The sequence below is a fragment of the Sapajus apella genome, unplaced genomic scaffold, assembly GCF_009761245.1.
Source record: "Sapajus apella isolate SASKATOON/1434 unplaced genomic scaffold, GSC_monkey_1.0 scaffold43, whole genome shotgun sequence".
Classification (NCBI taxonomy): domain Eukaryota; kingdom Metazoa; phylum Chordata; class Mammalia; order Primates; family Cebidae; genus Sapajus; species Sapajus apella.
Window position 1 is genome coordinate 9,672,357 of NW_022436983.1, and position 24,562 is coordinate 9,696,918.

The following is a 24,562-nucleotide window of genomic DNA, read 5'->3' on the forward strand; positions in this document are numbered from 1 at the left end:
GCCTGCCTTGGCTTCCCAAAATGCTGGGATTACAGGCATAAGCCACCTTGCCTGGCTTGAACAATTATATATACATACATACATAATTGAGATACACATGATGTACAAATTATACACACATAGTTGAGATACATCTTTGTTATTAAACTCATACTCAATTCTTATGGAAGAAAAACAGCCTCAGTTTGTAGCCATAGTCTATTAAATATTAATAGAAAAAGAAAAGATACTTTGTGTGAGCTGTAGTTTGAGAAATGACTGACCATCCTTATCTTTGTATTCATGTTTATACACATCAACTTTTATGTCTAAAATTGTAGGTAACTTGCAATTGAATGATAAACTATTAGACTGTCGTATCCAAGTTTTACAACATTTAACAGTGACTGATCTTTCAATTTCTAATACAGGAGCTGAACAATCTTTTGAACAGCTTCTGCCAGAATGCTCTTCACAGGAGGGTAGCCAGCATGCTGATCTACCAAGTATTTTTAGCATTGAAGCAAGAGATTCTTCCCAAGGCATGAAAAATCAGAACTTTCCCTCTGAAGAACATACTGAAATATTACAAAACAGGAAGAAAAGTGTTCATTTCCAGCTTTCTGTAGGAAATTTAAGTTCAGTCTGTAGTTCATCTGATGAAGCTAATGTATTTGATCAGTTAAATGTTCAGCATACCACTCCATGTGGTTCTAACTGTAGTGAGTGCTCAATAAAACACCAACTAGAAAGCAGAACGCAAAGGATGGGCTTTGAAGAACTACCAAAAAGAGGGGTTGTTACGTTACAAAGTCAAGGACTCACTGAAGATAATAAAAATGAAAGCTGTAGGGTTTTAGACATACATCCACAGGCAGAGGAAACGGATTCTCGATTCTGTGTAAGAACAGCGGAGATGGGAACTTCAGTTCAGGCACCATATTCCTTAACTACTCAAAAATATTCTGAGAATTCAACTGAAAGAGACATTCCAAAAATCACCAATAAACTATCTGAAAAAGAACATTTGGAGCTTTTTGCAAGTTCTGGATCATTTTCATTGCAGACCTCTATACCAGTCTGGGTAAGTGAAATCAGTGTTGTATAACATTAAAGTTCCTTTTTGGGAAAATTATTTTCTTTTAATATTAGAGATGAGGATCTCGCTGTTACCTGGGCTGAATTCAAATTCCTGGGATCAAGGGGTCCTCCTGCCTCAAATTCCTAAGTAGCTTGGACACACAACATGCCTGGCAAGAAAAAATTGAAATACAAGCAAAACTTAAATATTCCCATCAAGCTTGTGATTACTGCAAATACCTAGCAAATCGAAGAAACCTAAAATTTTGAAAGCTGTCTTGAGAGTATTTTAAAAAGATCCTTTCTCCAACACCCCTGAAAAATGGTGGCTCTGCCTATGATTCAGCACTTTTTCAGTGTTGAGCCTCATTGCAGTGCACTGAATTCATCCATTATTGGAATAAGTACTGTTATTAACACTGTTCCTCATACCAACCAACTCAAGTTTATCCTTCCACAAATAAATGTAACACATCTGTTTGGCTGCTTTTGTTCTCATTCAGTGTTTAGCAGTCAGTGGTTCCCATTTGGTAGCCACCCAGGGATATCCACTCCAGTTCTGCACAGCTCCAGCCAACCTGTATTTATTTTTGCCAAACACTACAAGCATTTAGGTTTGTAATCAGTGTCATACTATTTCACCCCCCTCCCTAACGTTGGCTCCAGTATTTCTAGAACTAAATGTTGGAGTTAGGGAAGCCTAAATGAAATCCCCAACTGTTGCTTGTTTTCCTCCATTAATGTACATTTTCACATTTATGTACACTTGTGCAAATTGTGCATTATATACAAAATGAATATGTAGGGCTTTTTTTTAACTGTTTCAAGGCTACTTTAATTTGACATGGTTTTCCTTTTAATTGTGCTTCACAGGAAACAGAATCTGGCCATGGTATAATGGAAGAGCCAGAACTTACTTTAGTAAGCACCAGTGATATCAGTATTGCTGAAACAGATTTTGCAAATTTAACCTTAGAAGAAAAGGGAGAGGATGAAGCAAAAAGCTGTTCACAGGTAAATTTAATCATTCCTTATATTTTAGCCCATTATGAGCAAACCAGTTGACTGTCTCTTATCTGATAACTTCAATTATCAGATGTTACTTACTGGAAGGGATTATGCTATGTACTTAAAATTTAGTTCAGGGCTCCAGTTTAGTAGACACTTTAAGACCTGACACCCCCCACCAGCTGTCATTTGTCTTAAGGCTTCATCTGTCAATGACTGTGCATTTTCTTTTAATCCGCACTGCAATTTATGCAAGACTCTGGCAGACCTAATTTAGTTATACAACTAGTGTTACGGTGCCAAGTTGGAAATTTTATCTAAACATATTCTAAGATACTGCAAAATGGCTTTGGAACTGCTAATTTTACAAGGGTAGTTAGGGAGGCAATAAGAGGAATAAAATCATTGAATTTTCTCATGCTACCTAAACAGAGGCCTAGAGGTGTGAGGGCAGTGGAGGGTGAATTGTGTGAGCCCAGGAGTTCAAGACCACCCTGGGCAACACGACAAAACCCCATCCCTAAAAAAATACACAAAAATTAGCTAGGTGTGGTTTAGCTGTAGACCAAGCTACTCGGAATATTTAAGCTGCAGTGAGCCGTGATAATGTGACTGCACTCCAGTCTGACAACAGAGCAGGCCCCCTTTTAAAAAAAATGTGTTATTTAAAAAAATGTAATAAAACTTTATCATTAGGTGAGTGAGTTTCTGCCTCTTGTATCAGAAACAGAAGGCTCAGATTATCCAGCTGTATCAGAACTTTCCATAGAAAAACCAAAGACAGCATCTACAGGTAAGCCTTTTATGGGCTCCACACTTCCAATATAAAGTAAACACTTTGCCTATTCCTGTCGTTAAGTTTTTTCTCCCAACAGAAAGTCCTCCAAGGTTTACACCTATATCCGGGAGCTTACAAGAAGCGTTTATAAACAGAAAAAAAACATTTATGGAGAGATCCCACCAGAGGCAAAAAGAAATAACAATCAAAGAGAAACCATCTATAGGTATGTTGAATTTTTTAAATCTTCACCACCGCCCTGAAATGTTTAAAGCCTGATTATAACTTGATTTCACATTTCTTTCCTCAGGTTCATCAGTGAGTCATCTAAGGGGTGTGAATAAAGTCAGAGCACTTCCTGAAGACAGAAAGACTACACAGGCTCTCAGGCACCAAAGGAGTCTAAGGTATTGTTGGTTTTTGCAGCGAGTCATGTTTTCTGCAATGTTTGTCTCTAACTCTATAGAAATTCTTTATAGGTTATATAATCAACTAGCTGAAGTGAAACAACAAAAGGAAGAAAAAGCAAAACAAGCAGCTTATGCCCAAAACAGAGCAAGGGCAAAGGAATTCCATAAGGTGAGTATAACTTAGGGGGAGAAACCTAATTTTAAGCCTGAAATACACAACTGTAACTGCAAAATTTTTATTCCTTCCACAGAAAACATTAGAGAAACTTCGAGCCAAAAATACATGCTGACTTTTAGAAACAGTGTAAAGAGTTTTTTTTTAATTGTGTATATTTAAAGTCAATAAATTTTTATTCAAGGAATTCCATGTTGTGATTTCTTCCACTGTCCATCAAAGTCACTTTAGATCCTCTAAAGAGCTGCAAGTTAGCCCTTTTTAATGAAGCTGATGCTTACTTTAATCCAGTTGTCCTGTCAGCCCATTAATTTATTTTGGCTTCTGTCATCTCCTTTTAATATGGATATACTGATGAAGACTTCAAAATTCACCTTTTTATTGTAGGTGGTGGATCTGCCTGGTTCTCAATTTGACACCCTTTCAACATGAATGAGTTCAAATCATATTCATTCCTAAGCAGTCACACTCAAGAATAGTACAGGTGTGGAAATATGCCAATACCTAAGGTGAAAAAGTAGATTATCAGGTCTTTCATACATTTAGTAGCTGTCATTTTTAAACTTTTAGCAGCTGTCTTGCCATTCCTTTCCACAGATCTAACAATAGTCCTGTGAGTAAGGTAAACCACAGAGTTACTCTATGAGGCGTTTCCAACGACGTGCAGGCTACAGGAAGAGCCCCGTCGGGATAGACCTCAACTAAATTGTGTATTCTTGTTAAGATTTCGTCAAACCTTTTTTCAAAGTTCTTAGTTTCTTTGCATTGGGTTAGAACAAGTTCTTTTAATTCACAGAAGTTTCTTATCATCCACTTTTTAAAGCCTGCTTCTGTTAATGGAACACAGTCTTTTTTTTTTTTTTTTTTTGAGACGGAGTTTCGCTCTTGTTACCCAGGCTGGAGTGCAATGGCGCGATCTCGGCTCACCGCAACCTCCGCCTCCTGGGTTCAGGCAATTCTCCTGCCTCAGCCTCCTGAGTAGCTGGGATTACAGGCACGCGCCACCATGCCTGGCTAATTTTTTGTATTTTTAGTAGAGACGGGGTTTCACCATGTTGACCAGGATGGTTTTGATCTCTTGACCTCGTGATCCACCCGCCTCGGCCTCCCAAAGTGCTGGGATTACAGGCGTGAGCCACCGCGCCCGGCCAGGAACACAGTCTTTCTCCATCAGGCCTTGTTCCGTTGCTGATGAGGAACTGTGATCCCCTGTGGAGGGAGAGGCGTTCTGATTTTGGGTATTCTCAGCCTTTTTAGGCTGTTTTCTTCCCTTCTTTATAGGTTTGTCCATCTGTGGTCTTTATAATTACCGTCTTTATAGCTGGGTCTCTGAGTGCACGTCCAACTTGTTGATTCCCGGCGCTAGAATCTGAGCAACCCACTGCGCCGGCCAAAGCAGCGGCGTTAAGATTGATGGTGCTTTTCTGACTCTGCACCAAGAACCGCCGCACCAAGGCAGGAGCAAAACCGCCTCACCGGCCACAAGAGTCGCGCTGGCGACCCGTGGGGCCCCTCCGCTTGGAATCTCCTGGTGCGTCAGCAACAAAAATTCGTCTGAAAGTGTGGCGTCCTCTCGTTCTCTGCGCTTTCACTGGGAGCTACAATCCCGAGCTGCTAGTGATCAGCCGTCTTGGGTCAAGGATAACTTTTTAAGTAGTTAGCCACCCTGTAGACATAAACTTGAATAACTGTGGATAAACCTTGTAGACGTAAACTTGAAGAGCTGTAGATAGACGAATGGCTGTTTATATAATTTAATTTACCAACCTGATTGCACAAATCTTAAAAATCACAAATAAAATAACATAATTACATAACATAACGGTGTATTAATTCATAAATATTGCTTTTCTCCTTCTGTTTACTTGTCATGAAATGGTTTTCTTAACTCTTCCCAGAAATCCTTAGCATATACGTTTTAGTTTCCATCCATTTTGAAAATGTTATAAATTATAGAAAAGTGGAAGTAATAAAACATTTTCTACATTTCCATCATCCAGATTCAATGTTAAGTTTTGCTACATATTCTTAATATATTCTTCCTTTCTTTGTTCTTTATTCTTTTTTTTTTTTTTTGAGATGGAGTCTCACTCTGTTGCACAGGCTGGAGTGCAGTGGTGTGATCTTGGCTCACTGCAACCTCTGCCTCCTGGGTTCAAGCGATTCTCCTGCCTCAGCCCCCCAAATACCTGGGACCACAGGCATGTGCCACCACATCTGGATAATTTTTGTATTTTCAGTAGAGACAGGGTTTCGCCATGTTGACCATGCTGGTCTTGAACTCCTGACCTCAGGTGATCCGCCCGCTTCAGCATCCCAAAGTGCTGGAATTACAGGCGTGAGCCACTGTGCCTGGCCTGAAGAAGTATTTTAAAGCAAATCCCAGACATTATGTCATTCCACTGTGCATGATGACACTTCAGTGTGCAACTGTAAAAAAATTTCCACAATGCCCTGATCATGCCTAACAACATGAAGCATTATTCTTTGGAATAATTTAATGTTCTGCCATAATCAAATTTTGCTAATTGTCTCCAAGTGTCTTTTTATGACTGCTTTGTTCAAATCAGGATCCACACAAAGTCCTCCCACCACAGTCACAATTGTGTGGTGATTTTTTTTTCATCTTTTTAGAAACTGATGTTTATTTTCCATCAAACATATTTCCATGTTGCTTAAGAGCCCGTGCAAGAACAGGATGTTTTAAAAATTGTCTTTTGAGCCACTTTTATTCCAAAGTCATTCCTTTCTTTGTTTTTCGTTTGTTCCATCTTGTTGCCTTGATGCAGAAGTAGGGCCTGTTGTCTGGTAGAATTCCCACATTCTGGAATTTTCTGTTTGGTGCCTTGTGCTGTCATTTAACTAGCTTCTCTGTCTCCCTCTTTCCTGTAAATTAGCCATCAAGGCTTGAGTAGATTCAGGTCTAACTTTTTATTATTTATTTGAGACAGAGTCTCACTCCATCACCCAGGCTGGAGTACAGTGGTGCAATCTCCTCTCACTGCACCCTCTGCCTCCCAGGTGCAACTGATTCTTGTGCCTCAGCCCCCTGAGTAGCTGGAATTATAGGCACGTGCCACCATGCCCAGCTGATTTTTGCATTTTTAGTAGAGGTGGGGTTTCACCATGTTGGCCAGGCTGATCTTGAACTCCTGACCTCAAATGCTCCACCTGCCTTGGCCTCACATAGTGCTGGGATTACAGGCATGACCCACCACACCCAGGCCCAGTCTAATTTAAAAAAATTTATTATTGTCATTATTATTTTTTAGAGGCAGGATCCCATTCTGTCACCCAGGCTAGAGTGTGGTGGTGTGGTCATGGCTCACTGCAGCCTCAAACTCCTGGGCTCAAGCAATCCTCCTGCCTCAGCCTCCCAAGTAGGTGGGACTATAGGCATGTAACACCATACCTGGCTAATTTTAAAATTATTATTGTTGTGATTATTGAGACGGAGTCTTGCTCTGTCGCCAGACTGGAGTGCAATGGCACAATCTAGGCTCATTGCAACCTCCGCCTCCCAGGTTCCAGTGATTCCCCTGCCTCAGCCTCCAGAGTAGCTGGGACTACAGGTGCACGCCACCATGCCCGGCTGATTTTTTATATTTTAGTAGAGACGGGGTTTCACCATGCTGGCCAGGATGGTCTCAATCTCTTGACCTTGTGATCTGCCCGCTTTGGCCTCCCAAAGTGCTGGGATTACAGGCATGAGCCACTGCACCCGGCCTTAATTATTTTTTTTATAGAGACAGTCTCTTGCTATGTTGCCAAGGCTGAGTTCGAAATCCTGGGCTCAAGTAGTCCTTGAGCTTTGGCCTCCCAAAGTGCTGGGATTCCAGGCATAAGCCACCATGCCTGGCACTGATCCAACTTTTTTTGTTAGGTGCATTTCACAGGTTTTGCTGAGTGCTTCTGGGAAGTCACATCGTAGGAGCGCTTGGTGGGTTTGCATGGCAGCAATCTGACTTCACGTTTGTGAAGTTCCCTATCAGCCTTCCAAGTAATGGTTTTTCCTTTGAAGATCTCTGAGTCATTGATTTCATTAGAGGTTGTAAAATAATGCATTTCTATCATTCTTTCTACATCTGTGAGCTGGAATTCTGTAAACAAGATTTCCCTACATCATCCAAGGTTATGTGGTTACCTGAAAATATAGTTCACTGAGGAAAGGCAGGATAGAGCTTATTTCCTTTCTTAAAATACTACAACTTTATTGAGATATGATTCACATACATACAATTCATCCTTGTAGAGTGTACAGTTCAGTGGTTTTTAGTGTATTCACAGAGTTGTGCAACCATCACCACTAATTTCATAACAGTTTCATTATACCCAGAAGAAACTCCATGCTCATTAACAGACACTTCCCATTCCTTCCTCCCCTTCCAGCTCCTGACAACCTCTAATCTGCTTTATCTCCATGAATTTGCCTATTCTGGGCACTTCATATAAATGGAAGCATACGCCATATGGTCTTTTGTGACTGACTTATTTTCCTCCCCTCCCCTGCCCTCTCCCCTCCTCTCTTCTCCCCTTCCCTTCTCTGACATGATCTCACTCTGTTACCTAGGCAGGAATACAACTGGCAGCTGGCTACCTCAGCTCACTGCAACCTCCCACTCCTGGATTCAAGCAAATCTCCTACTTCAGTCTTCCGACTAGCTGGGATTACAGGTGCATGCCTTCACACCCAGCTAATTTTTGTATTTGTAGTAGAGATGGGTTTCACCATGTTGACCAGGCTGGTCTCGAACTCCTAACCTTAAGTGATCTACCAACCTCAGCCTCCCAAAGTGCTGGAATTACAGGTACTGTTCCTGGCCACTTGATTTTCAAAGTTCATTGACACTGTGGCACATGTCAGTACTTCAGCATTTTTTATTGCCAAACATATTCCATTGTATGAATACACCACAGTTCATTTTTCAGCTGATAAACATTTGGGTTATTTTCACTTTTGCTATTATGAATAATACTCCAATGAACATTTGTGTAAAGGTTTTTTTGGTTTTGTTTTGTTTTTGAAATAGGGTCTTACTCTGCCACCCAGGCTGGAGTGCAGTGGCGCAATCTCGGCTCACTGCCACCTCTGCCCCCTGGGTTCAAGCAGTTCTTGTGCCTCAGCCTCCCGAGTAGCTGGGACGACAGAAATGCACCAACACAGCCCAGCTAGGGTTTTGTACTTTTAGTAGAGATGGGATTTTGGCATGTTGGCCAGGCTGGTCTAGAACTCCTGACCTCAGATGATCCACTTGCCTTGGCCTCCCAAAATGCTGGGTTGACAGGTGTGAACCACCATGCTCAGCTAGGAAATATGTTTTTACATATACAAGTTTATTTATTATTTCTTTCACTTTACCAAATAAATCATACTATACATTTTGATGTGCACCTTGCTTTTTATAGTTCATAAAATATCAAGCCATCTTTCCATATTAGCAAATAGAAATCTACATCATTCCTTTTAATAGCTGAATAGAATATTAGCTTATGACCATCACAATTTAATGAAATCCCTACTGATAAACACTTTAGCTGTTTTGTTTTTTTGCTGTTAAAAATGTTGCAGGCCGGGCATGGTGGCTCATGCCTGTAATCCCAGCACTTTGGGAGGCTGAGGGGAGTGGATGACTTGAGGTCAGGAGTTCGAGACCAGCCTGATCAACATGGTGAAACCACGTCTCCACTAAAAATACAAAAATTAGCCAGGCATGGTGGCGCATGCCTAGTCCCAGCTACTCGGGATGCTGAGGCAGGAGAACTGCATGAACCCAGGAGGAGGAGACTACAGTGAGCCGAGATTGAGCCACTGCACTCCGGCCTGGGTGACAAAGCAAGACTCCATCTCAAAAAAAAAAAAAAAATTAAAATAAACATTCATATATACAGGCGCCTGCCACTACGCCAGGCTAATTTTTGTATTTTTAGTAGAGACAGGGTTTTGCCATGTTGGCCAGGCTGGTCTCAAACTCCTGACCTCAGATGATCCCCCCACTTCGGCCTCCCAAAGTACTGGGATTACAGGTGTGAGCCACCGTGCCCAGCCTAACTTTTCCACTCATATACTCTGATGGAAGACAAGTGAATTCAAATTCCAGGAGACATGTGAGTATCCAGCACAAGAACTAATTTTCTTTTGAAGTCATATGGTTAATCTTAAAAACCCAGGCCAGGCACAGTGGCTCACGCTTATAATCCCAGCACTTTGGGAGGCCAAGGGGGACAGATCACTTGAGGTCAGGAGTTTGAGACCACCCTGGCCAACATGGTGAAACCTGGTCTCTATTAAAAATACAATAATTAGCCAGGTGTGGTGGCGCGCATCTATAATCCCAGGTACTTGGGAGGCTGAGGCCGGATAATTACTTGAACCAAGGAGGCAGAGGTTGCAGTGAGCTGAGATCACACCACTGTACTCCAGCTGGGGCAATGCGGGGAGACTCCATCTCAAAAAGAAAAAAATATTTTTAAAAAAAATTCCTATTTTGTTGTATATCCTGTCTGTTCTTTATTAATTAATGTATTTAAAAATAATAAATTACTCAACATTAAAATTTCATTCTCACCGGGCATGGTGGCTCATACCTGTTATCCCTGCACTTTGGGAGGCCAAGGCGGGAGGATCACTTGAGGTCAGGAGTTCTAGACCAGCCTGGTCAACATGGTGAAACCGCATCTCTACTTAAAAATACAAAAATTAGCTGGGTGTGGCAGCAGGTGCCTGTAATCCCAGCTACTTGGGAAGCTGAGGCAGGAGAATCGCTTGAACCAGGGAAGCAGAGGTTACGGTGAGCCAAGATCATGCCACTGGACTCCAGCCTGGGCGACGGAGGGAGACTCTGCCTCAAAAAAATTTTTTTAAATCTCTTTAGGAAGATGCATCACATTTACCCCAAGGATCCACATTCTCTGCACACCTGTTTTCCCAGGGCTTGGGTACTCCAGCTGAAGGAGTGTGGTTCTGACCGGTCTCCTTCATTATAGGTGTAATCTAGTTACCAAGAATGTGACCATCAAGAGTGAAGGCGCAATTCAGTTCCACTTCGCATTTGTTCAGTCCTCAACAGATTCAAATAATGAATCAAAGAAAGGAAAGGGAGTTAGCATCAGCACCGGTGATGCCAGTGATCCAACTACTAAAGAGTTTAAAACTTTAAAAACATTCAGCGGAGGAAGGTTTGGAAAGCCGCATGGTACACTCCTCCTCAAATCTGGCTCTTTATCAATAACATTCCTACAAAGAGACATCATGGTTTAACAGAAGACACAACCAAAATCCAGTGAGGAAAGGTCAAAGGTTTTATTTGTCCAGGCACGGTGGCTCACCCCTGTAATCCCAGCACTTTGGGAGGCCGAGGCAGGCGGATTACCTGAGGCCAGGAGTTTGAGACCAGCCTGGCCAACATGATGAAACCCTGTCTCTACTAAAAATACAAAAATTATCGTTTGCAGTGGCGAGCGCCTGTAATTCCAGCTACTCGGGAGTCTGAGGCAGAAGAATCGCCTGAGCCTAGGAGGTGGAGGTTTCAGGGAGCCGAGATCTTGCCACTGCACTCCAGCCTAGGCAACAGAGAGAGACTCTGTCTCAACAACAACAACAAAAAAACGGTTTTATTCTCCAGGAAAAGGGTTCTCGCTGGTTGTAAGCAGCAGGCAGAAGACTTTATTGCATGTGTGGTGAGGTGATAGTGCCTAAGTTTGCACTGGGAACTGGAATCAAGAGTGACCCAACCTCCTGCTCATGTACCTCTCTCTCTGTGTCTCTCTTTCCCTTTTATGTCTCTCTCCCTCCTCTTTCTCTCAGCCTCCTCTGTCTCTCTCCAGATCTCTCTCCCTCTCTCTTGATCTCACTCCTCCTCCCCATCTCTTTCTCTCTCCTTCTTCTCCACTTCTCTCTTCCTCCTCGTCTCACTCCCTGCCACTGTTGAGGCTTCTGCGGCACACCTGGGCAGGTGCACACAGGACTCCTAGGCCACCTTTGGGGATGCATGCACGGGGTTGCAGGACCTTGGCCCCCATCTCCCTGCACCCTCAAGCTCAGGGGCGTGGGGCATGGGGAGTGCCTGGGCTTTCTTGGGTGGGTGCTCCACGCTCCATGAGCAGAAGCTGTAGGTCACCACTGGCTCGAGTGGCGCACCCGCCGGGCTGCTGGCTTCCACCTTGTGATCTGCTGAGGCCAAAGCGGGGGACACCTGGCCAGGCCTGACCCTGCACCAGGGTTGGGTAGGGGTGGGTTTAGAGGTGGGGGTGGGATGCTAGCGGCCACTGCAAACCGGTCCCTGGCCAGTTTCCTGCCCTGCACCCTGCCATGCAAGGCCTCCTCTGCCACCCTTCCCCCTGCCCCCGCCACCTCCACCCCTAGAAAGCCCCAGGCACAGGCTCCAGAAGTCTCTCTGGATCTAGAAACTAAGGGCAACCACCGGGCTTCAAAGCTTGGCAGTGTTACACACTGGACAGTGCTCTCAGTGACATCCTGGACAAGTTGCTGAAGTGCCTGATGGACATGCCTCTTGTCATGAAATGAATTTGCATCCTGAGGAAGCCTCTTCTTCAGGGGAAGCCTCCCCAGTCACCTCTGCCTCCTCCAATGACATGAGTCCTCCCAGGTGACCTCAGCCCTCTCAGGTGATGTCCTTCCACCGTGACTCTGGCTCTCACAGGAGGTGGACTACTGCAGGGACCTGAGCCATGTCGCTGCCTTGCTCCTCCTTTATCTGCCTGAGGAGGACATGTTCTGGGCACTGGTCCAGCTGCTGGCCGGTGAGAGGCACTCCCCGTAGGGTAGGTGAACAGCTGCCCCCAGGGCCTCATGCAGCCAGACCTGGGGACAGCCACCCTGGCCAGGTGACCTAAACTTTCAGCAAAGGCACCTTCCTTGTGTTGTCAGCTTGTTTGGAGCCTTTAGGATGTCTCTGTTGAGGGTCCCACAGGAGCCCAGGCTGAATGGGGAACCCCAGATCCCAAGTCAGTTGCCTTTCACCCCTATCAGCAGAGGGCATTTTATCATCCCCATGGCCATCCTCTGTGTCCTGGAGCCACCCCCTCTGGCTCTGACTCTATGCAGCTGACTCTCTCCTCCCTGAGAGTCCTCCTGCCCTCCAGCTGGCCGGGCTCCAGCTGCCTTGGTGCCCACAGATGGGCCGATGAAGCCCTGATGGCAGTGTCTCCACACCCTGTGTCCCCCGGCCCAACCCCACTTCCAGGAGATGACCAGGAAGCCCAGCACCGGCCCTTTGAGCAAGCCTCAAAGTCAGGCTTGCTCACCCTGCTCATGTACCTCTCTCTGTGTGTCTCTCTTTACTTTTATGTCTCTCTCCCTCCTCTTCCTCTCAGCCTCCTCAATCTCTCTCCCCATCTCCCTTCCTCTCTCTTGATCTCACTCCCTCCTCCCCATCTCCCTTCCTCTCCTTGATCTCACTCCCTCCTCCCCATCTCTCTTTCTCTCTCCTCCTGTTGATGCCAGGAGGCCTCCAGAGCACCTCCAGCCAGGCTCCAGGGGATAGTCCCACCCCTCCTCCCCAAGGCCAAGGCTGCATGGTGGGGTCACCAGATGGGGGGGTGGGAGGCCTTGGGGTCTGGGGGCCTCTGCAGCTGTCCAGCTCTTCCAGCTGATGGCTCCACATCTTAGAAGTGGGCTGATGTCATGACATGGGCTGGGGGCCTCCCAGGATTCCACAGTCCAAATGGTGTGAGGATCCAGGGGCCCCAAGGCCACCAGGAGCATGAAGTACCCATGTCACACCCTAAGACCATGAGGCACGTGGTGAGTTTATGGTCCTCCCAGCTCTTCCCCCAGACCCTGCATCCTGTGGGGCCAGAGGAGCCAGGGTTGGAGACCCTAGTTGGGCTGGTGAGAGGCTGAGCTCCAGCCGGGGCCTGACATGGGCATGGGGTTCTCCATGAGTTTGGAGTTGGGTTACCTTTCCCGCCTGGAGGAGACAGAGGCACAGGGGCCGGCTCCCGCGGAGCAGGCCTAGGCTGTGTGTCCAGCATGAGTGCGGGAAGGGGAAGGTGTAAGGAGCCCGGACACCACCCAGTATTCTGCACGTGGGGAAGGGTCTTCAGAGGGCCCTAGGAGAGGGAGGTTTTTAGGGCAGCCCAGAGGGACCTGAGCACCTCGGTTCCTCCCATCAGGACAAGGAAGGGCTATGGCTTCAGGGTTCCTCATTAGGTCAGCTTCTTTGGAGCCTGACGGAGGGGGTAAGAGGCACAGGCAGACCCCGGCTCAGGGACCCTCCTTGCCCTACAGTGCCCTGCTCCCCCAACCCAGGGATCCAGCTCACCCCCAGCCCACAGGAGGCATAGGTAGATTCCTGCAGCACACACACTCAAAACCCTCCCCCCAAGAGGGGTCATCCCACGGCAGAGGCTGGGGCTCAGGCGCAGCCTCATGGGCAGACTGGGCCAGGACCCACTTAGGAGGGCTCAGGGAAGCCTCCAGCCCTGGAGAAGCCCCTCTCCAGAAGCCATATCCCCACTGAAATGAGTGCCCGCCATAAGGAGCTGCAAGACCTTGTCTGACCCAGCCTCCTGGAGGGGTCTGATGACTCTCATGGGAAGGGTCACTGACTCTGGGGGACTGCAGCCCCAATGGGCCCAGCTTGAACCACCAGCCCCCAGCCTAGAAGGGCCAGGTCCTCCCATGCCTGCTGTCCCCACAGATCTCTCTTGGGCTCACCCTGAGCCTTTGGGACATGTACTTGCTAGAAGGGGAACAGGTGTTGATGCCAATGGCACACGCTGCCTTTAAGGTTCAGAGGAGTAAGTCCACGTGTGCCCAGTGGGGCCTGGGGAGCACTGGGGTCAGACCCCGACTGTGGCAGCTTCCTCTCACTGTCCACATGATCCTCTGCTCTGGCTCAGAGAGAGGTCTGGCTGGGTGGGCTGGGCAGGGCGCAGTGACATATCCCCCACTTCGGGGCCCATCCCCCACATGACCCAGATGAAAGTCGGGAGTGTGGTGAGCACTTCCCTGCCCAGGCTGCCCCCCAGCCACAGCCTCTGGTGCCCATCTGGATGCCTGGGGTGGCCACAAAAGGATCCTGCACCACCCAGTGGGAGATGGCAATGGGATATGGGCTCTGACCCCTCCCAGGGAACTCTCCCGGCCTGATGCCCACCCTTTCCCTAGAGTGCCTCATGAGGATGTCCAGGTCTGGCCCATGGGCACGTTTTCAGGACCAGTTCTCCCATACCTGGGCCCTGGACGACAATGCAGTTCTCAGGAACTCTGTGGTCTCTATAAGGAAACAAGGAAGCGTTGGGACCTCCTGAGTCACCCTCTGGGCAGTCAGTCGTGGCGGACTGCCTGGACCCCCGACCCTACTACATGGGCCTTTTGCTTGGACCTTTTCTTCCCCCTCTTCCTCCTGGACTCTAAGAAAGCACAGTAGGCCCACAGGACCCACAGTTTGGGTCCTCAGGACAGGCACTCAGTGGGTGTGTGCTGGACACGCTGTGCAGGCAAGAGGGGGATGTGGGCAAGATGCCTCCAACAAACCCCCTCCCACTTTCCAGAGACAGAGGTTGCAGTGAGCTGAGATCACACCACCGCACTCCAACCCGGGCAACAGAGCAAGACTCCATCTCGAATAATAATAATAATAAAATAAAAATAAAGTGTACTTCCGGCTGGGCGCGGTGGCTCACGCCTATAATCCTAGCACTTTGGGAGGCTAAGGCGGGCAGATCACCTGAGGTCAGGAGTTCGAGACCAGCCTGACCAACACGGATAAACCCCGTCTCTACTAAAAATACAAAATTAGTCATGTGTGGTGGCACATGCCTGTAATACCAGCTACCTGGGAAGCTGAGGCAGGAGAATCGCTTAAACCTGGGAGGTGAAGGTTGCTGTGAGCCGAGATTGTGCCATTGCACTCCAGCCTGGGCAACAAGAGCAAAACTTTGTCTCAAAATAAATAAATAAATAAAGTGCACTTCTTTTTCAGTAAACACAGTTGACTGATTTCAGGGACATGTGAAGTAAGTAATATTACATATAGTTCCTAGAATGGGGGAAAAATCAAACTAGTGGAACCACTGGATAATGACTGAGTTTGGGAAACTGAGGCTGGATGAGACGGTTCCAGAGGCCTATCCCAAATCAGGAAGCAGCTGCCCTTGGTAGAAATAGTGTCTGTTTCGTCTGTCCTGTAGGAGGCCTGCCTCCCACTGACCCAACAATAATCCTGTTGACATAACCCTGTTGATCAAAGCGACTCCCTGACTGCTCTGGGCCAGTTCCTTTGGCTCCTGGTGGAATGCACTCAGAGAATCCAGATCCGGTCAGTATAAAAGGTCTGGTTCCGCAGTGGGGGAGCCACATCCTGGAAGAGTGGCCGAGGACAGCTCCCCTCCTGCCAGAGATAGGCAGGCGCCGAGGTAGCGGCATGGCCCCCTCAGAAGACCCCAGGGACTGGAGAGCCAGCCTGAAAGGCACCATCCGTGAGACGAGCCTGGAGACCAGCTCTGGTAAGAGGTGGCAAAGCTACCCCATCCCCACAGAAAGACCAGCTGGGGGCTGGGCGCAGTGCCTCACGCTTGTAATCCCAGCACTTTAGGAGGCTGAGGCGGGCAGATCATGAGGTCAGGAGTTTGAGACCAGCCTGGCCATCATAGTGAAACCCTGTCTCTACTAGAAATACAAAAAATTAGCTGGGTCGTGTAGCAGTCACCTATAATCACAGCTACTTGGGAGGCTGAGGCAGGAGAATTGCTTGAACCCGGTTAGCGGAGTTTGCAATGAACCGAGATCGCGCCACTGCACTCCAGCCTGGGCCACAGTGCAAGACTCCATCTCAAAAAAAAAAAAAGAAAGACCAGCTGGGGGCGGGGGTTTGATGGCAGACATGCTACCTCCCTCGGGTTACCGGAATTCTCAAGCCAAGGGCGGGCTTCTTTTATTTCCTGTGTTAGCCAATCTGCTAGAATGTAAGCTTCCTTCTGAATCCATGCTGTGGTTCCCAGCACGTAGCTAAAAGAATGGAGGTGTGTGTTATTTTGGGTAACTCAAAAAGTTACCTTTTTAAGAGCACAGGCTTTGCATTCAGATACGCTTGCTCAGATACCTGCTTCATTGATAAATCTATTGGCTAGTTTATCCATCCCTGTACCCTGTGCTGGGCTCTGGGCAGGGGTTTGCCAGGGCAGATGCCACCAGGCACTGATGGGATTCTCTGAGGCTGTGGATAAGATTGTGTGGGGAGGAGAAGAGTATCATGATGCTCCCTGAGACCGACCAGCGCTTGTGCAAGCTGGGCCTCAGTTTCCTCACCTGGAAAGATGGCCAGGGCCTTTCTCTCTTGGGTCGAAGACTGTGCTATTCATAATATGGTCCATGGACCAGCAGAATTGGCATCTCCTGGGGGGGATTGCAAGAAATGCAAATCTCGGGCTCCACCCCAGCCCCACTGCACTAGACTCTGCATTCTAACAAGCTCCCCAGGCAGCTCACGGGAACAGCAAAGTTGAGAGGCACTAACATGTTGGACTCTGTGCTCCTGGAAGGTAGATGGATGGATGGTGAGTGGAAACTTGAACTCAGGTCTCTCTGATGCTGAAATCCAGAAGTTTAAACCCTGACTGTCCTCTTCTGTTTGTGTATCAACCAACTCAGTTAAACCCTATAGAATGAATGAACAAATGAATTAATGAAACCATGTCCCGGTAGGGTACCGTGGCTCACGCCTGCAATCCCAGTACTGATTGGGCTGAGGCAGGAGGATTTCTTGAGTCCAGGAGTTTGAGACCAGCCTGGGCAGCATAGGGAAACCTCATCTCTATTAAAAAAAATTAAAATTCACTGGGCATGGTGGCATGAACCTGTAGTCCCAGCTACTTAGGGGGCTGAGATGGGAGGATTGCTTGAGCACCCTGAGGCTGAGGCTGCAGTGAGCCACGATCCTGCTCACTGGGCGACAGAGCGGAGTCTCGGGGGGCAAAAAAAGTCCCTTGCTTATGCTAACACAAACCTTTGGTCTTTTCCTCACTTCTAGGTGGGAAGTTGGCCAGGCATCAGAAGACTGTCCCCACAGCTCACCTGACTTTTGTTATTGACTGTGCCCACGGGAAGCAGCTCTCCCTGGCAGCAACCCCATCACCACCCCAAGCCCCCAGTCCCAATCGAGGGCTTGTCTCCCCACCAATGAAGACCTACATCGTGTTCTGTGGGGAAAACTGGCCCCATCTGACTCGGGTGACCCCCACGGGTGGGGGATGCCTTGCCCAAGCCAGGGCCACCCTGCCGCCCTGCAGAGGGACTACGGCCTCAGCTTCCTTCCCGGTCAGTCCGCTCTGTCCCCAGGAGGTTCCCGAGGCTAAGGGGAGACACTTGAAGGCTATGCCTGTGAGGTCTTCAACTTGGGGAACAGTCAAGGACTCGCTGAAAGCCCTCTCCTCTTGTGTCTGTGGGCAGGCCGATTAGCTGGAAGGGCCAGGCTCCTACGCCCAGAGGCTGCAGTTCCCAAGGCCTGGCCCTGCCTCCCCAGCTAAGCAGGAGTCTTTCATGCCTGAACCAAGGAAAGATCATTAGATCCAATAAGGGACCTCTGAAACAGCCATCGAGTGGCAGAGGCAGGATAAGGCACCTGCATATGCAGAGACTCACTCATTCATACAGCAAATATTACTGGAGGACCTTCTATGAGCCAGGCCCTGCTAAGTGCTGGGGAGATACCATGGTTTTCTTGGAGCTGGTATTTTTGGGGTGGAGGGAATCCACCCCAAATAAATAAAGTAACCAAATAAATAAAGAAGATGATTTTGAACAGTGATGTGTGCTGGGCAGGAACTGAAACAAGATGCTAGATGGAGAGTGACGGGGGTGAAGAGCTTTCCCGATACAGTGCTTGGGAAGGGCCTCTCTGCATAGGTAACAATTAGAGTGTGATGTGAAAGATGAGAAGGAGCCAGCGCTGAGAAAATCCACCCTCCCCAGGGCCACCTGTAGTTATCTTACCCCAGGGCAGGCCAGAGTGGGTGGTCAGCATGCCCCAGCGTGACGGGCTTGCCGCCACCTTAGCTGAGAGGCAAGTGTGTAGGTCACTGCAAAGGCATGGGACAGCACACAGGGAGATTCAAGGGCATGCCAGTGGGGGCTGGGAGGCTCAGGGAAATTGGCTCCAGGAGACTCCATCCCAGAAGGCAGTCCAGGTGGGTCCTGGGAATCTGAGATGCCAAATAAGGGGAACTGGTTTCTCAAAAAGGAGGGAGGTGCTCAGAAATAGAGTATCATACTTGAACTAATGAAAATAAGAGATATTTATTAAGCATCTACTGCATACCAGGCCCAAGGTGCCCTCTAGGGATTAAAAAAAAAAAAGGTGGCTGGAGGAGGTTCACTCCCCCCAAGGCAACCGTGTTCCCTGAGCAGGAGGTGGGGTTACTGATGTGGCTTTGAGGGTGTGTGTAAGTCTAAGAGAGGCACAGTGCTGTGTGAAACCCTAAATCAACCCATTTAAGGAAGTCAGTTTCAAGGCTCCCAGATAAAAATCAGAGTTTTCATTTATTTATTTTAGAGACAGGATCTCACTCTATCACCCAGGCTGGAGTGCAGTGGAACAATCACAGCTCACTGCAGCCTCAAACTCCTGGGATCAAGTGATCCTCCTGCCCTCAGCCTCCCAAGTAGCTGAGATTATAGGTGCACCACTACGCCCAGCTTAACTTCTTTGAGTTTTAGTAGAGAGGAAATCTCACTGTGCTGCCCAGGCTGGTCTTGAACTCCTTGCCTCAAGTTATCCTCCCGCCTCACCTTCCCAAAGTGCTCAGAGTACAGGTGTGAGCCACTGTACCCGGTCATTAATTTATTCAATGACTGTTTTACTAGGTTCCTACAAATACCAGCCACTAACATTTAACATGTATCGATCGTTTACTCTGCGTCAGATAAATGACATGGGCACTATATTTGTGACCATTTTATAGGTTAGAGAGCTGAGGCACAGAGAGGTCGAAGAATGCATTCAAGGTTCCATAGACTGGTACTGTTGAGATTAGCACTCAGGCGAGTCTGGTGTTCATATTCTTGCTCATAACTGTAAGGTACATATCCTCCTGGCAGCGTCTCTTCCAGACAGAGACCCACAGAGAATAAATGTAACTCTGTCCTCAAGGAACTCACAGCCAGGTGGAGGAAGCCAGAAAGAAAGCAGACAATTGGCTGGGGGTGGTGACTCATCGCTGTAATCCCAGCACTTTGGGAGTCCGGGGCGGGCAGATCACCTGAGGTCGGAAGTTTGAGACCAGCCTGACCAACATGGAGAAAGCCTGTCTCTACTAAAAATACAAATTTACCCAGGCATCGTGGTGCACTCCTGTAATCCCAGTTACTAGGGAGGCTGAGGCAGGAAAATCGCTTGAATCCAGGAGGTGGGGGTTGTGGTGAGCTGAGATCATGCCATTGCACTCCAGCCTGGACAACAAGAGTGAAAATCAATCTCAAAAAGAAAGAAAGAAAAAAAAAAAAGCAGATAATTGCCATAGCTTCTGAGAAGTGCAGCAGTGAGGGCAAAACAGAGTGAGGCTGGAGGGCACCCAGCCCACTCTGGAGAGAGGAGATCAGGGAGGGCTTCCTGCAGGAAGTGATGCCTAAAGTGAGATCTGACCAGTGACTAAGCTATACAAAAGGGTGGGGTGGGGGAGCAAGTGGGGAGTGCTCTGGGCAGAAGGACCTGTCATTCAGTCCGGCTAGGATAATCATCATTCATTCATTTACTCACCAAGTATTTATTGGGCACCCACTAAATGCCAGGCTCTAGGCTAGACCATGCGATGGAGCAATGAATAAGACAATGAGGCCCAGCCACGAAAGAGCTTATCCTCTAGGTGGGGGACACAGGCAATGCACACACACACAACTAACAGATCAGAAAAGTGGCAGGAGGTCAGGCACGCGGGTTATGCCTGTAATCCCAGCACTTTGGGAGGCTGAGACAGCAGTGCAGGGAAAGGATCACCTGAGGTCAGGAGTTTGAGACCAGCCTGGCCAACTTGGTGAAACCCCATCTCTACTAAAAATACAAAAATTAGCCTGGCATGGTGGCTGGTGCTTATAATCCCAGCTACTCGGGAGGCTGAGGCATGAGAATCACTTGAACCTGGGAGGCAGAAGTTGCAGTGAGCTGAGATCTTGCCATTGCACTCCAGCCTGGGTGATGGAGCAAAGCTGTCTCAAAGAAAAAAAAAAAAAGCAAGAAAAGAAAAAGAAAAAAGCAAAGTGGCAGGAGCTGCATCCTGTGAGGCCTGGCAGGGTGCAACAAGACCTTTAGTTTTTGTGTTGTTTTTTTTTTTTGAGATGAAGTCTCGCTCTCTCGCCTAGGCTGGAGTGCAATGGTGCAATCTCGGCTCACTGCAACCTCTGCCTCCTGGATTCAAGCAATTCTCCTGCCTTAGCCTCCCAAGTAGCTGGGATTATGGGTGCCCACCACCACGCCTGGCTAATTTTTTATATTTTTAGTAGAGACAGGGTTTTACCATGTTGGCCAGGCTAGTCTTGAACTCCTGACCTCAGGTGATCTGCCTACCTCAGCCTCCCAAAGTGATGGGATTACAGGCATGAGCCACCGCATCCGGCCAATTTTTTGTATTTTCAGTAGATACAGGGTTTCACCATGTTCGCCAGGCTAGTCTTGAACTCCTGACCTCAAGTGATCCGCCCCCCCACCACGCCCCTGATGCCCTCCCAAAGTGCTGGAATTACAGCGTGAGCCACAGCGCCCAGCCAGACCTTTAGATCTTATTCCCAGATGGCAGCACTGGAAACTGAGCAGACAGCATCATGGCCAGACATGCCTTTGCAAAGGATCCCTCCAACCCTTCTGCCTGCATGGGAGGAGGCACAGGAGGTTGAGCCTTAATCCAAACAAAGGAGAGTAATGGTTTGGACTAGAGAGGAGGATACAGTGCAGTCCGGGTGACATATGCTTCTTCCCCTCTCCTGAAGACCCCAAGGACAAGGCTGCAGAGAGAGTTTGAGACCCTCAAGGAAAAAGGAGGCCTTTGGCTGCACATCCAGCTTTTCAGCAGCAGGTGTCGCCCTCTCATCAGACTGGAGGACACTGGGTCCAAGTCTGGTGGATCTGTTTTTCAGAGGCCAAACTCATTCTAACCAAGACTCCTTTCCTCCGGAATAATGAATGTTTACGCCAGGCACCCAGCAAAGTGACATTTCAGAGTTGAACCCTGGGGGTCTTGGTGAGGAGTCAGAGGGACCAGGCACTTATACTTGCCCCTTAAAGGGAGCTGTCATCATTACTGTTGATGTCGTCAATTACTATAGCTGTCGTCAATTACTATAGCTGTCGTCATTACTGGACAATTAAATATGCACCCCACACCCCATCAGTTCACCTAACCCCAGTCACGTGCGGTTGGCATGACTTCCCATGCCATTTTACAGAGGAAGCTGAGGCACAGAGAGGTTGAATACTTTGCCCAAGGTCACTAACTGGAAACCGGTAGAGCCCAAATCCAAACCCAAGGCAGTGTGACTGCACACGGGGCTTGCAGGCCCACACTGTGCTATAAACACACTGGTCGTATCTGTTGAATGAGTGAGTGAAGAACGACCATTTTCCAAGGACCCAGCCGAGGACTTGGTAGCATGTGTGGAGTGTCTGGGGACCGAATGGGTGGTGGGGCCCTCGCTGAGATGGGACATACAAGTGGAGGAGCCAGTGGGGACACAGGGAGATGACAGGCTCAGGAAGTGGATGTCACGTGAGGGACTGTGGGACATGCCGGGGGGAGGCGGGCAGGTGATGGCCCATTCCCTGTTGGAGCTCTGGTCAGAGGCTGAGGCTGGCAGTGGGACTGCATTGGGATAGAGGCGGGTGATGAAGTTGGTCTGGGGAGGTGAGGTGTGAGACCAGGTAATCAGGCCTGTGAGAAACCAACCTACCCATCCAAACCCAAAGAATGGACTCAGAGGCACGGAAAACAGCAGAAGAGAGCATTTTTTTTTTTTTTTTTTTTTTTTTTTTTTGAGACGGAGTCTGACTCTGTCACCCAGGCTGGAGTGCAATAGCGTGATCTCGGCTCACTCCAGCCTCCGCCTCCCGTGTTCAAGCGATTCTCCTGCCTCAACCTCCTGAGTAGCTGGGATTACAGGTGTATATCACCATGCCTGGCTAATTTTTGTATTTTTAGTAGAGATGGGGTTTCACCGTGTTGGTCAGGCTGCTCTCAAACTCCTGACCTCATAATCCACCCACCTCAGCTGAGATTACAGGCGTGAACCACCACGCCTGGCTTGGAAGAGAGACTTTTAATGACAGTCTTGCAAGATGGAGTGTACGGTTGGCAGGCACACGCAGCACAGCCACAACAAGCAATCTATCCCCTAGCACGCAGGACCCTCCCTGGTTCCTCATAGGCTGAGTACTGTGGCTGTGGGGTCACAGTCTTCCCAGATGTCACCTATTGGTTGTTGGGTAGGGGTTTTTAGGTGTTTTCTTTAGAGGTACATTTTGTGGCAGCCCACAATGCACTGCAATCATAGTCAGCTTAGGATTTTTTTAAGTATTTGGCTTACGACCTAGGTAGTCAGGCAAGCTGATGAGAATAGACAAATTGAGCTATTTTACAGGCTAGTAAACTTTCATTCTAGACTAAACTTTTTTGCTTTGGGTTAGGGCAACTAAGGGCACCCTGACAAGCAGGCACCGGCTGTCAAAGCAGGGGCCTAGTAGAGTCTGTTCTGTAGTTTGAGGACTCAAACCTATCCAAGGCACTTTGTTTTGGAAATGGACCACTGTATCCATTATTTCCTTTAGGCCTAAGGTGACAGAGACGTGAAAACTTTGGAATAAGCACAAATGATCACAAAAATTATCCAACAGTCTATGCATTGTCTGGTTATCTAGGAGATGAGTGTTTTTCTTTGCTTTTGAGCTATTTTACAGCTCTGTCTATGGTACGTAACACATAGGAATGCAAAATACTTCTTGTCTACAGACAAGAAAATCCTGTCCTGTCCTGCTTAAGTCCAGTGGATTCTCCTTCCCCACTGTGGAAGAAGCCAGTGTTACCTCTACGTGCATGTTCATTTCAGTATTCCTTGATCTACAGATACTGTCTGTTCTTTGCCTTCCTTGAACTGGTTGTAACATCTTACTGGTTCCCTCATTAACCACGAATTAAGTAAAATCTTCAGTAGGACTGTAAAATGGTACAACCACTTTGGAAAACAGTCTGGCAGTTCCTCAAACAAATGTGGAGCTTTTAGAGGACCCAGCAATTCCACTCCTAGATATATATCCAATAGAAGTGAAAACATTCATCCACATGAAAGTCTGCACTAATGGCCAGGCACAGTGGCTGGTGTAATCCCAACACTTTGGGAGGCTGAGGCGGGTGGGCCATCTGAGGTCAGGAGTTTGAGACCAGCCTGGCCAACTTGGGGAAACCCCATCTCTACTAAAAATACAAAATTATCCGGGTGTGGTGGTACATGCCTGTAATCCCAGCTACTCAGGAGGCTGAGGCAGGAGAATTGCTTGAACCCGGGAAGTGGAGGTTGCAGTGAGCTGAGATTGTGCCATTGCACTCCAGCCTCGGCGACAAGAGCGAAACTCCATCTCAAAAAGAAAATCTACCTGAGCGTACAGAGCGGAGCTAGTCACCAAAACAGGAGGGTGGAACCAACCCAAGCATCCATCAACTGATGAAAATTAAGCAAATTGTGGCCTAGCCGTGCAACTGAGTATGATTCGGCCTTAAAAAGGAACAGATTATTAGCCCATGCTACAATATAGATGAATCTTGAAAACATTATGCTAGGTGGAAGATGTCAAATACAGAAGGTCACTGTAGGGTCCAGCCCTACAGGGTTCTGTGAGCCCCTCCCTGCTGGTGGGGAGACGAGAAATTGTAGAAATAAAAGACACAAGACACAGAGATAGAGAAAAGTAAGTTTGGCCCCAGAGGTCCACTGCCAACCAAAGTGCGGAGCCTGGAGTGTCCGCACACTCTGACTTAATTTATTGAGTACAAAAGCTGGGGACAGGGAAGGTAGGGCGTAGGTAGGGCGTGGTCTTGGAGGTCGGCGACTGGGGGCAAGGTAAAAGAGGGTGTGACAGTGATAGGGTCATGCAGGTGATAGCTGAGATGAGGTAAGGGGCATAATTCGTCAGC

The 24,562-nt window shown here is 47.9% G+C and overlaps 2 protein-coding genes, 1 non-coding gene and 1 pseudogene across 4 annotated transcripts; 3 read left to right on the forward strand and 1 right to left on the reverse strand.

Annotated features, from left to right (window-relative positions):
• The first annotated feature begins 56 nt into the window (after positions 1-56).
• On the forward strand, positions 57-3,617 carry LOC116566345 (centrosomal protein of 295 kDa-like). Of its 2 annotated transcripts, XM_032300515.1 has the most exons (8): positions 64-256; positions 292-1,063; positions 1,933-2,073; positions 2,764-2,860; positions 2,943-3,071; positions 3,156-3,252; positions 3,325-3,424; positions 3,507-3,617. In XM_032300515.1, exons 2-8 carry the CDS (start codon positions 305-307, stop codon positions 3,543-3,545), a joined length of 1,362 nt encoding a protein of 453 aa, XP_032156406.1. In that variant the 5' UTR covers positions 64-256; positions 292-304; the 3' UTR covers positions 3,546-3,617. The 2 variants fall into 2 exon arrangements, with proteins under 2 accessions (XP_032156405.1, XP_032156406.1); XM_032300514.1 differs by having other exon boundaries at positions 57-256; positions 3,156-3,424; positions 3,507-3,613.
• Positions 3,618-4,001: 384 nt separating this feature from the next.
• On the reverse strand, positions 4,002-4,132 carry LOC116566717. Its single transcript, XR_004275992.1, has one exon. It is a non-coding gene; the product is annotated as a small nucleolar RNA SNORA18 (small nucleolar RNA).
• Positions 4,133-11,682: 7,550 nt separating this feature from the next.
• Positions 11,683-14,704, forward strand: LOC116566618 (annotated as a pseudogene).
• Positions 14,705-15,688: 984 nt separating this feature from the next.
• On the forward strand, positions 15,689-18,201 carry SRARP (steroid receptor associated and regulated protein). The gene is made up of 2 exons (XM_032300516.1): positions 15,689-15,901; positions 17,425-18,201. Exons 1-2 carry the CDS (start codon positions 15,691-15,693, stop codon positions 17,850-17,852), a joined length of 639 nt encoding a protein of 212 aa, XP_032156407.1. The 5' UTR covers positions 15,689-15,690; the 3' UTR covers positions 17,853-18,201.
• Positions 18,202-24,562: the final 6,361 nt, after the last annotated feature.

Excerpts from the sequence above, each read along its gene's own strand:
- LOC116566345 (XM_032300514.1), top strand. The coding sequence starts at position 305 with ATGTCTAAAATTGTAGGTAACTTGCAATTGAATGATAAACTATTAGAC. Across the intron at positions 2,074-2,763 it reads AAGCAAAAAGCTGTTCACAG|GTGAGTGAGTTTCTGCCTCT; the intron begins GTAAATTTAATC and ends CTTTATCATTAG. Across the intron at positions 2,861-2,942 it reads ACCAAAGACAGCATCTACAG|AAAGTCCTCCAAGGTTTACA; the intron begins GTAAGCCTTTTA and ends TTCTCCCAACAG.
- SRARP (XM_032300516.1), top strand. The coding sequence starts at position 15,691 with ATGCACTCAGAGAATCCAGATCCGGTCAGTATAAAAGGTCTGGTTCCG. Across the intron at positions 15,902-17,424 it reads GAGCCTGGAGACCAGCTCTG|GTGGGAAGTTGGCCAGGCAT; the intron begins GTAAGAGGTGGC and ends CCTCACTTCTAG.